Raw genomic sequence first — 12,900 nt, forward strand, 5'->3', positions numbered from 1 at the left:
AAACAGGAAAAGCAAATTATTGAAAGAAAATCAGATCTTGAACTTTCAAAAGAAAACAAAAAGTTCAATTACAGTCTTTTCATAATGTTTGGGGAATATGATATTTTAATATTCAAATTTATAAATAAACTAAGGTAAGAAGACTGGTGTTTCAATGCCAGTTGTTGAAAATTCTACTAATACTCTTCTTCCCTCTGGTTGGTAACATAAAATAAATCAAATTAAATCTTTAATAGCTTTATATCTTATTATTCAGGATCTTTAATTTTAACATTAATCTTTAGTTTGGAATACTGAAGAAATAATCAAGAGATTGGTTTGTAAAAATAAATGACCACAAGTCATATCCTGAAAATGCTTTGATTTCATTAAATAACCCAATATAAATGTGTTTTGTCAATACCTACAACTCAGAATAAGACAGAGAAAGATTCTGGTTAGTAAAGAATTTCCTAGTGAGTTGAGGATTTAGTATAGTTATATCACTCTAAAGATTTTATAGTTTTAAAGACTAATAGAAATAGAAGGAGAAGAAATAACGTGTGATTATCTTTTTAAAAACAAAAAACATACGTTGGATGCTGCATCATCCTCCTCCTTTGAACTTCCATCCTCTGCATCACTTCATGAGGATGCAGTCTCTGTGCTGGAGGTGCGGTGGCTGGAATATGGTGTGAAATTGGCTGGTGTGTGGGAGGAAGATGCTGAGGGATTGGTGCAGCCGTACTGGCTAAGTGAGTTGGGGCTGGGGGTGCCACAGGGTGAGATGTTGCATGAGAAGATATTTGAGAATGGAAAGCATGTACAGGATGAGGAATAACATAATCCACTTGAGGTGGAGGCTGAGTCTGAGGAGGAGGGTTTCCATGAGAGTGGGGGCAGGCAGAGGCTTGATGATGAAGTGGTCTTGTCAAAGAAGCATCTGTTAAAAAAAAAAAAGGATAGGCACCATGGAGTTGGGCATATACTGGCATTATGCATTCCTACTATATTTTACAAACATATTAGCACGTATTTAATTTTTATGAATACTTTATCAATGCTTCAGTCTGCTTAGTTCTGCTTGGCAACCTGCTTTCTTCTTTGAATAATCTTAGATATCTTCTCATGTCAATATAACACAGCTTTACTTCATGCACAGCTTCACAGCATTCTATTACAGGAATGAATCAAAATTTATTGACAAAATCACCAATTGATAAAAATTGAAAGCAACCCAAAGCTGCAATAAACATCTGTGTGTATGATTCCTCTTGTGCTCACTCTCTTTCATATATGCATGCACATGCACACAACACACTACTCAACAGTTTCTCTAGCATAAATTCCTATAGGTAGTTGAGTCTGAGGCAGTAATTTACATTCAGATATTAGTTGACAAAATATCCTTCCCAAAATCTGACCATAATTAATTTCCATCAACAGTGCATAAGCGTTTCTGCCTAATTACTCCTACATTATCACTAAATTTTTAAAATGCTAATTGGACAAAAATCTTGTATTTATAAATCACTTACATTTCTTCCCTGAATTATCTATTCATATTCTTAGCCTATTATTTACCTTTTTCTTGCTGATTAATAAGTATTCTTTGTATACATGGAAGCTTTGTCAGAGGTAGTATAAATTTTTTTTCAAATTGCCTTCTGTTAATTTTATTTTGCCATATTCAAGTTTTTCACTTTTGTGTAGTCAAATGTACAAATTACATATTTATAAATATATAAATCTTGTTTTCCTTTATGATTTACTGGTTATAGAGCACTACAGAGAGGTAAGGAACTTGCAAGTCCTCCTAGACAAGTCTCCAAAGATACTCTTTCATTGCTGATCTCTGCTCCACGCTTTTTCCCGTGCTATATTAAGAAGAAAGAGGGATATTTGCCAGGAACCTGCCATGGAAAATAGCCTTAAAAAAAAAATGGCTTCGACCATTTCTTCATTTTGAATTCTTATGTTCCAAAGTGACTATTGAAAGGTCCCTCAGAGGAATACACATCTCTCTTACTCTAAAAGATGTGCATCTGTTTACTAGAAATACATTTGTCTCCTCTTTGGATTTTACCCTAATTTCATTTTATCTGGAAGATTTTCTTTGTAGCATTGTACAGAGTTATAGTGATTCTCTAGTTTCATTACAGAATGATTGCCTTCAATATCAACTTCTTTGATTCATGCAGCAGGGGTGAAAGTTAGGTCATTCAGCCATATTTTCAAAGGAAACTGCAAGCATGTATTTAAAGGAAACTTTCACTAAGCTCAATATAAGTTGTGAGACATACTTTAAAACTGATTTTCTAAAAGTTACATTTTCAAATCAATGTTATACTCCAAGAAGTTACAAAGCTCAGTACTTCTTGATTATCAGAAAGAGTCACTATGTTTTATTATTGTTAACTATATCCTTCCTTAAATTTAGAGCATTTTTTTTCCAGTTTCACTTTAAAGTTTTCTATTTCTATAATCATTACAGGAAATAATATTCACAAATATCACAAAACTTTGAAGTTTTGTTTTAGAATGAATTAATTTAACTCCTCATTCATTTTATTTCTTTTTCAGCTTTATTGAGGTATAATTAATAAATATAACTAAAAATTTTAAGTGTACCATATGATGATTTGACATTTGGATACTATGTAAAATGATTAGCACACTCAGGTTAATTAACATCACCTCACATAGTCACCACTTTTTTGTGTGTGTGGTGAAAATTTCAGCCATCATTATAATTCATTATCTAAACAAAGCAATTACTAAATACGCACTGTACAAAGGTGACATATTCTGCATTCCCATAACCATTTCCCTTCTCTATTTTATGTGTTCTTGCCGATTAAAAAAAAAAGTCCTTGACCTTGCTTCCTAAAAAGTTCAACATGTCATTTAAATCTAGCAATTTCACTCCCAGGAAGTTATCCTACAGACAGACTACAAACAATTTAAATGTCCATCAACAGAGGAGTAATTTAATATATAATGGAATATGATGATAGCATTAAAAACAATAAGCTAGATTTTTAGGGGCTAATATGGAAAAAAAATCTAAGATGTATTATTAAATTAAAAAACCCAAAAATCAAAAAATGAAAAAGCAAGAGGCAAATACAATGTTTCATATGATCCCATTTTTTTAAAGAGACATATATATATATATACACACTTTTGTGTGTACAAAGAAGATTTCTGAAAGGTTTTATAATAAGCTATAAACAGTTGCTACCTCTGAGGTATTAGGATTAGTGGGAAGAGAGAAGGGTTTTTAATTTCTCATTTTATAAAAACAGATTTTAAAAAAGGTTTCTGCTGTATAGTACAGTGAATTAGGTTCAATATCCTGCAATAACCTTTAATGAAAAAATATGGAAATGAATATACGTATGTATATGCATGACTGGGACATTGTGCTGCACACCAGAAATTGACACATTGTAATTGACTCTACTTCAATTAAAAATTTTTTTCTCATATCATTCTGCAGTTTCCATTTCTTAGGATGTACATAAGTTGTTTTTATGATAAAAGTAAAAAAGTTTAAATCTAAAATATTTATTTTATTAGGACTAAAAAAGGAATGGATACACTCACAAATTGCTTTAATTTATTATTTTTAAAGGGGAGGCGCAGAAAACCACCCGTTTTGAGTTTCCAATAAAAGATGATCAATTAAAGATGAATAGCAACAACTAATACAGAATAGCTTGTACATCTTACCAGTGTTCACAGAATTTGCCCAATGGTCAATGATTTGCAAAAACTAACTCTGCTTCAAAACCTGCTTTTTACCTTACACTTAAAATTCTAAGTTCCATTATTGAAAAGATAAATGATATATCACCAGGTTTCACTGTACAAATTCTGGATTGACTCTAGCTGTGTACGTAGGACTTAGATTTTAAAGATTATAGTAGAAGAAGAAATCTAAGATACATTAACTGAAAATTATCCCTTGCATGTAATCAGAACAAAGTAAATTTCCTTGCCAACTTTCTAGTTTACTTCTGGCATGAATTTTCAGTGTTTTTTTTAAACCAAAGTATTTAATAGGTTTCTATTTTATTATTAATCTATGATTTAACAGAGTAGTAAATAAATATTTGTTACACAGACTAAGGGTATTTCTCATTTCTTATGATAGCTCATAGATTTCAATTTTTTTAGAAAAGCTATGTCTGATTCCATTTTACTTCCTTTTTTTTTTTTTTTTTTTGCTCCCGACATTTTTTGTTTTGTTTTTAATGGAGGTACTGGGAATTGAACTCAGGACCTCGTGCATGCTAAGCATGAGCTCTACCACTGAGCTATACCCAGCTGCCCCCTTGTCTGATTCTATTTTAGAATGGAATGCTTGCATCAAATGAGTATAGAAACCTTTCTGCAAATGGCAAGCTTTCTATCAAGGAATTTTCTCTTTTGCCTCAGTTAAGCTTCAGCATTCTTAGTCAAAATTTACTTTCCTATGCATAGAAACAGCTACCAAACATTCAGATTTCCTTTTACTCCTAAAGGATAAATGTAAATTCCTTAAAATTTCCTTTTTAGAAATCTAAGGTGCTATTCAATGTACTTTGAGTTCATAGATATTAAAATCTAGATGTTAAAATGTAAAATAGACAAACTGATTTTTTTTTATTATTTTCATGACCTTTTAAAACAACATGTGCTCTTTTTACTTAGAAGACTGTTTTGGGTATGTGAGGTAAAGGGAGGATGAAATGGGAAAATACACCCCATTCTTAGGCCAAGGAAATAATAAAAATTTATAAATTAGGATTATTGAAAGATTATTTCATGGAGGAGAATACAATGCTTCATTTATATGCCTCTAAGTTCTTCACCTGTTATTTATACTTACAAGGAGGTGGCATATAATGTCGACATGATGACAGTGAGGCTTGTGGAGGGGGCTGGGGCTGGGGCTGCGCAACCATGCTTGATCCATAACCATCTATTGACAGCGGCTGACTCGGGGCAGCAGCAGCAGCCTGATGGCCAAAGATTGCAGCTCGGGAAGAAGAAACAGGGCAGCAGGGGTCAAATGCAGATGCTCCATGAAAACCACCACTTCCATGACTTCTGATGCCACTGTTGCTCAGGTCTACTGGCAATGCCTGCTGTATAAAGAGGAACTATACTTTATCTTTCTAACATCTGGTCAAAACATTGTTTCATGTTATATTTCAAAAATACTCCTAATACAATCTAGAAAAACAGAACCTATGAATTTAAAACTGGTAAAAATTTTGTGTGAAGACCTACTGAGCACCAAGAAAATACTATGTATATCTTGAATTGTAAAAATTATTATATTATTGTAATAAATTAGAAATTTAATTTTTTTAAATTAAGCATGAGATCATGCTGTAAGATGAACAAAAGTTAATATATTATTTTAAGATCTGTTTCTCTTCCATTATCTAGATCTTAGAGAGAAAAACTTGAAAACCATACTTCCATATTCTCCTTTACCCCAAAATTCTGACTGGTAATTTACAACTCCTTTGGAAAACATAATTATACCACTGAAAACATTAAGGTTCCAGGTAAAACCTGTCTGTCCCGTTTTTAAACTGTACATAGCAAGCATTCAACTGAAACTGTAATAGTGCAAATATTATCCAAGATAACAACGGGCCTAAGATTATTCAAACCATGAGCTAGCTTTGCCTCATAACCTTTCTCACTTGTCAAAAAAAAGGGGGGAGGATTAAACCATGATTTCTTTTATTAGGAATGTGATTATATGATTTTAGGGAAGACCCATTTACTAAGATGGAAAATAGACTAGAGTCTAGATTCTGTTTCTACTCAAAAGTAATTAAGCTTTTTCCCCAGAGGACTTCAAAAACTCCTAAGTAAAAGACTTTACCTTCTATTCCAGAGCAGATTATAGAAACAGGATTGCTTCATTATATTCTTAAGTATTTTAAATACAAGCCTTTGTTTAGTGTTCAGTGTAGCTATAATTTTAAAAATGTGATCAAATAAAATAAAGATGTTACTATGGAATCATATACAGGAACTAACTGTTCAATACTGGAGGCTGAGGGGCTGGAGGTGAAGAAAGCTAGGTAATGCATTTATAAGAAGGCCAGGTCACACAAGAGAGTCCAGTGAGGAACCATAATGGTCTTTGTACTTTCAATGGGCTCCCAGCTCAGAGGATAGAGAAACAAAAGCTAAGTCTGGCTGCTAAAAGGGAAGGGGAGTGGTGGTACAGGAGAAGCTGTGGGAAGGTGAAAAGGAAGAGCTACTTTCATTTTCTATATTATGTGTCTACAATCAAGTAAGTAAATATCTGGCCTCTTTCTTTTGAGTTGGCAAATACAATGTATGCCCTCATTCTGGATAAATAAGGTTTAAGAATAATACTTTAAGATTGTGAATTATTACTTATGCTTCAAATTCTTTTTGTTCTTTCCTATTTAGGCTAAAATTTGGCAAATGGACTGGAATATCAACATACTATGAAGGTGAACAAATTTCCTATCTTCTTCTCCAGTCAGTATTAAGAACACTCCCAGAGAGTGAGTAAAGTAGGGTGAAGGTCCTCCTAGAAGGAACCAAGGGTAAAGTTAAAAGAAGAGAATAAAAAGAAAAGGGGAAAAACTAACAAAGAGAACTCTCTTCCTCACAATTCCAACAGTTCATTCAATTCTTATTCTAGAAGGAAAAAGGAGGATAAGCAAGATGGCAAATGTTACTTTACGCAGATTTTAAGTCATGCATAACACTAATTAAACTAGTCTCTCAAAAGAGGAAGCTATATCCAAAGGTGCAGTAGGCTATAGAGAGTCAGATGACCACTGCAATTCCTCTGTTGCCAAGCCTAATCCTTCCCAATCTTTCTCTGCCTATCTCCAGTCTGACTCAATCATAAGCACCAACACTTATAAATCCTCAGATCAGTTTGCTTTTCCTCAACTTCCTGCTGTGTCTACAAAGGTCTCAACTGGAAACTGTGTGAGGTGATCTCAAGAGAATGTGGCCAATTTCAGAGTCCTAGAAATATCTATATAAATCTCAAACTGTTCACATCTCCGAAACCTCACTCTTTGTTCTTCATACCCATTATCACCACCAAATGCCTGATCCTGCTGATAATTCTTGTACCCAAATACCTCTACTTAGAGATAAGTGATTAGGTTACATTTCTACTTTACACAAAACAGTAAGAGATTCTACCTATAATTACTCAAAATTTTTTCAGATGAAGCAAGTAATTTAGGAAAGGTCAGAGGGTCCAGTAAAGCAGTTCCTCCAAATTTCTTTTTAATTGTGCTTGGTTTTTTTTCCAAATTTCTTTTTGATTTTTTTTCCAGCACACTTTTTTTTTAGCATATATGTCAGCTACAGTTTTACTTGCAAATTACCATGTTTTATTTTTTTAAAAAACGCACCACCTAGGTTTATCACAATTATACACAGAGACAACAGAGCAAAAGTTAATATAACACATAATACCTCACTTTCTGTACTCCATGTGATCACCAATACTAATTTAATATGACCTGACATTTCAAGCACTCACTAATAATAAACTAAAAACCTCATCTGTTCCTGAGAAACTATGTCATAGGTTTGCATCTGAGAAGGCTGTTAATTTCTAGATGAGTGGAGATTATAGGGAGGCTCCAGAATAAGAGGCAGAGGAGAAAAAACTAGGAGAATCTCCCAATTTCTCATGAATTAGTTTGGCACTGCAGTTTCAACTCTTTGCTTAAAATAAAATCCTAATGACATGTGTATTTAACTAAAAACAGCAAAAACCATTCCAGAATAAAAAATAATACCACTTCTGATTTTCCACATCCCTGGCCCCCTCAATTAGTTGAAATAAATACACCATCAGAAAATCCTAGATACTTAATTTTCTTAAAAAGTCAGAGATCACTAAATTAGGCCACTTTTGCATGGGCAATAAGAATGACTTACCTAGTATATAAAATTTACCATTAGGGTTTTATTTTTTTCCTCCTGAAAGAATCACAATTTTAAAAAATTAAGAACTCATCAATTTCCACATACCTGGTCATGGTAGCTGGTGCCAGAGCTAGTATTTGCTCCACAAGGTGCTTGTACTTGTGGAGGTCTTTCCACAGGGCAAGTAGGATCACTAAAGGAAGGAGAAACTGGGACAGCTGGGTGGGGAGTATGGTGATGGTGGTGATGATGCTGAAAATGGTGGCCATGCTGCTGAAAGCAACTTGTGTGTGGATGTCCTAACGCGTGGTGATTCTGTGACGACCCTCCACACGGTGAGTGCTGGGGACAGCAGGAAGGTAACCTTGGCATTGCAGGAGGGCCAGTTTCCGTTACAGCACTAGATGTAGTTCTCCTCGAGTCATCTTGAAATGAAAAAACGCACTGAATAATCAAATGATCAAATATCACTGTGTAAAAAATAAGTATATATTTCATATATATGTTTAAATGTGTATATGTGCATAAATAAGTAAATAAGAAATGTTTAGTAAATTCAAATGTCTGTAACTAATGATGTGAAATAGCCACATTCTTAATACACATATCATATAATTTCAGACAGTGATGTTCACTGGGATTTTCCTTAAAGCCTAAATTCTCCAAGAGGCTTATATTTATCACAACGTTTAAATGTGGCAATAGTTCGCCTTTTCCTAGGTCATAATAAATGACTAATTTTAAACTGCATTTTAAAAACTCTAAAAAACTATGCGAGTCCTTCCATTATATGTAACAAAGGCAAGGTTCTGCTCCTGAGCTTCATGAGCCTCTAATACTATAAAATCATCCCTACATAATGCCCACCTACTAATGCAGGTGGTAAAATCTTATCTTCTTAAGACATAACCACCCATCTCAGAGCATATCTGGCTAAGTAAGTCTCACAAACTTCCAATGTTCTTTTCCCTTCTTCTGGCTTCTAAACTCAGACCCAACAGAACATAAGAAATGGTAAGACTCTACTACGTGGAAAATTAAAGGTCTCTTTTAATAATATAGTGACTCATGTTGAGCAGTGGGGAAAAAAGCATGCAGTCAGATGGACCTGAGTTCTAATCTTGAGCCTTTCTAATCCTGAGCCTTTCTAGTAGTCCTGAGCAATGTGACCTTAGGAAAGTTATTTAACCTCTTTTTCACCTATTAAATGTAGCAATAATTGCCTTATACGGTTGTTGTTAGAAAAGATGATAATCTTCCAGGTATGAAACACGTGAGTCCTTACTATGCACTCTGCCACCTGCCCAGAGTTATTCTGGAGGTATGCTCTTCCACGACAGAAGAACAGCAAGTGTTCCCAGAAGGTCTATCCTAATGTTTCAAACTCCTCTAAAAAAACAGCACCCTTTCCTCAAACCACATATTATGTGGAAACTATATAAAATGGATAAAAATGGAGTCAAAATTTTTTACTTAAAAAATCAAAATTAGAAGAGTAGAACACTCAAAGCCCTGTCTTTCCCTTCCCCTACCCCAATGTGACCCCTGAGGCATCTCCTCAGAAGTCTGGAGTACCACTGTCCTAGCCTTACTTCTAGAGTAACCAATACCAGAGATACCCTGCTCCTGTTTGGCTCACAGTACTAGTAGCTAATTTCTGCTGGAATTACGAATCTTCTGGTTGTTTACAAATAATACAAAAATCCAATCAAAACTGGCTAAAACAATAAAGGGAATTTACAAGCTCACATAAATGAATGTGGTGGGGATGTTTAGGCTCTGGGTGATGGGTCTATTGCAGTTCACCTCCCTGGTAGTGCTCCTGGGTCTGCCCTCCCATCCTGGTCCTATCTTGCCTTTGCTGATTCTCTTCTGGGCAAGGTCTGTGATCTAAACCCGACTAAGGCAGTACCTCTACTCTAAATCTCTGTATATTGTTTTTGTTTTTCCAAGGTCCTAGTCTGGCCTATTTAGGCTAATTTCCTGAACCCTTTTGTAAAGGTTCTTAACTTGGGAGTCTCTGAACTTAGAAAAAAATTGTACAAATTTTTACTAATCTCTAATTGCCTCCTGGAATTAGTACTACCTTATTAGCATCAGTTGAGAGGTTAAATATTACAAGTAATTTGTAACAAAAAAAAAAAAAGTCAGTAAGTTGTTTACTTATAAATTATAGTAGATACATAGTTCTATAATTATGTCACTTTCATTCATTTTATTCCAAATTTCTTGAATAACCTGGACAGTTACAGTAAGCGTATGAGGAATGATCAATAGCCTATCTTAGCTATGCTGAATCAAACATTAAGTAGCTATTTCCTATAGGCTGTAATATCTGTAGAAATAACATTATTACAGGAACTTCCTACAACATTTTCAGGGTTGTATCTCTGTCCCCATATCAAAGTGTTATACAAGTAAATATCGTCATTTATTGTGTGTTACTTCAGAAAAGAAGACTGAAAACCTTTGGGACACTAAATCCATCCAGTGGATAGAATAAATGACCTTCATGGTTCCTTCCAACAATGATACTTTAGTTTTACAAATCCAGTTATTTGAGGATTACGTGTAACTCTAAGACTCAGGAGAAGAGTCCGTACCCAGAGCAAGAGCTACATGGACTGCTAGGACCACGACTGAAATGAAAGATCTGACATTTTTCTGTTTAGGAAGAACTTGCCCTCTTTGTCTTCAATTATTTCAAATACAAAGCACAATGACTATAATATTATAAATATCTTTAAGGCTGAACACATATTTAAGGGGTTAGATGATTAACAGTGTGGCCTCAAAAAGAAGACTGGCCTTATATTATAGCTCTACTTCTTAGGGTACAGTTTTGGCTTCTAATTAAATTAATACCTATTTTCCTACAGTCCAGAACCTCTGTGTTGCTCAAACAGGGTAGCAATCCAAAGTAAAGACAACTGAATCTCCACCTGTTCAAGAGTCAGTGACTAAAGAAGACTGCCATAGAGGTGAAATACAAAGATACCTGATTAAGTAAATAAAACACTGCCTTTTTATTAAAATTAAAAGTCCACAGAGTGTCCACTAAAAATTGATAATTTCTCTGGTGCCCCTGATGTAGTCTAAGTATCTGTATGTGCTTCTATCAGGTTTATACAGAGGAACAATTTGGCCTGGAACAAGGTTCTCCTACTCTAGAGAAATACAGCACGAGCAAGTCCATCCCAAAGGTGGTCATTAATATATAGAATAACATCATGACAAGGCCACTCAGGCAGTGAAGCTGCTACTTAATAGATTAAATGTGAATTCTAAGGGTTCTAAAAAAAGAAATAAACAAAAGCTTTGCGACTACCTGAAATAAAGCTGGGACTGTGTCACTTCATATCTAGATAAAAGGTACAAAGAGCATAGGGTACAAGGAGCTAGCAGGAGAAAAGTGTGAATGAGAAGAGTTCAAATCTTTGCCTCTAAGACTATTAACCTTGAAAGTACTTAAGTTCCCAGATTTCTTCAAATCTGAAATGGGAAGGGTAATATTAACAACAAGAAAGGTTTTAAAGATTAAATGATAAAACATAAAAGAACATATAAAACACTCAGTAAATTACTGGGGATAAAGTATGCACTCAATAAATGAAATAAAAGTTAACCTATTCACTTGTGCCTACATTTTTTCCCCCAAAGAATGTATTTAAAAGACACCCCTGGGAAATCTCCTTGGATACTGTCCTCAGTTTTCCAGGGAAGGGAGGTCTAATCCAGACACAAGCATTTTCCAGTCTGTTCTATGTAAGTTATAAGGATATTGTAAGAATTAAATGTGATCTTATTAAAAGCAAAAAAATGACAGAAAAATATATAGTGGTTTCATTATTAATGGTGATTATTATTATTATTATTATTATTATTATTATTATTATTATTATTATTATTATTATTATTATTATTATTATTGGTGATACAGTCAACCTACGAGCTACAGGGTCTAAGATGTCCCTGTTAGTAAACAGCCAGTTCCCATCTCTGTGCTAGTGTCCAGTAGAGAAAGAAGGCTAGTTTAAGGCCCAGTTAAACTGCTGACAGAAAAGAACCAGAGATATCACTGCCAAATGAAACATAAGAAATAATCTGAGGTAAGAGCTAAAACTTTAAAATTCTTAAAAGAAAACATAGGAGTAAATCTTTGTGATCTTAGGTGAGGCAACAGTTTCTTAGATATGATATCGAAAGAATAAACAATCAAAAAAACTGGGAAAATGGACACCACCAAACTTGTTAAAACTTCCATCCCTATTTTCAATTCTTTTGGATACGTACTTAGGAATGGAACTGTGGGTCATACGGTAACTCTATGTTTAACTTTTTAAGGCACCATCAAAATATTTTCCATAGCAACTGCACCACTTTACATTCCCATCAGATAGTCACAAAAGTTCCAGTTCCTCTGTATCTTTGTCAGCCCCGGTTATCTTCTGATTTCCTGTTCTTTCTGTTTTGCTTCATTTGATTACAGACATTCTGGTGGGTATAAAGTGGAATTTCATTGTGGTTTTGATTTGCATCTCCCTAATAAGTGTGCTATTCACGTGCTTCTTGGTCATTTGTACATCTTCTCTGCAAGAGTACCTATGTAAACTCTTTGCCCATTTTAAAACTATGTTGTTTGTCCTTATTGTTGTGTTGTGCGAGTTCTTTATATATTCTAGATACTAGACCCTTATCAAATACATGATTTTCAAATATTTTTGTCCCACTCTGTAGGCTCTTTTCATTTTCTTATAATTTGCTTTGATGTACAAAAGTTTTGAATTTTGATGAAGTCCAATCTACCTCTATTTTTCTTTTGTTGCTCGTATTTTTGGTGTCAGCCATTCAATTCTCCCCATCCCTTTCAGCTGAACTATGATACTTTGGTAACTTAGGCTCTTGCTAACATAGCTAAAAATCTTAAAAACAACATTTTTTCTAACAGAGAGCCCCTCCTAGCCCATCTTCTTTTTA

At 34.2% G+C, this 12,900-nt stretch overlaps 1 protein-coding gene across 8 annotated transcripts in view; it reads right to left on the minus strand.

Moving 5' to 3' along the window:
• Positions 1-12,900, minus strand: part of RNF111 (ring finger protein 111) — a 77,431-nt gene that overhangs the window by 11,791 nt on the left and 52,740 nt on the right. For 5 of the 8 annotated variants that reach the window (XM_006182329.3, XM_006182330.3, XM_006182331.3 and 2 more), the window contains exons 6-8: positions 8,029-8,348; positions 4,856-5,114; positions 574-922 (exon numbers count right to left, since the gene is read on the minus strand). In XM_006182329.3, coding sequence (XP_006182391.1) covers positions 574-922; positions 4,856-5,114; positions 8,029-8,348 — 928 coding nt within the window. The remainder of the gene's footprint in view (positions 1-573; positions 923-4,855; positions 5,115-8,028; positions 8,349-12,900) is intronic. The other 3 variants (XM_032481081.1, XM_032481083.1, XM_032481082.1) reach the window with 1 other exon arrangement.

This window comes from Camelus ferus, chromosome 6 (assembly GCF_009834535.1).
Source record: "Camelus ferus isolate YT-003-E chromosome 6, BCGSAC_Cfer_1.0, whole genome shotgun sequence".
Lineage (NCBI taxonomy): Eukaryota > Metazoa > Chordata > Mammalia > Artiodactyla > Camelidae > Camelus > Camelus ferus.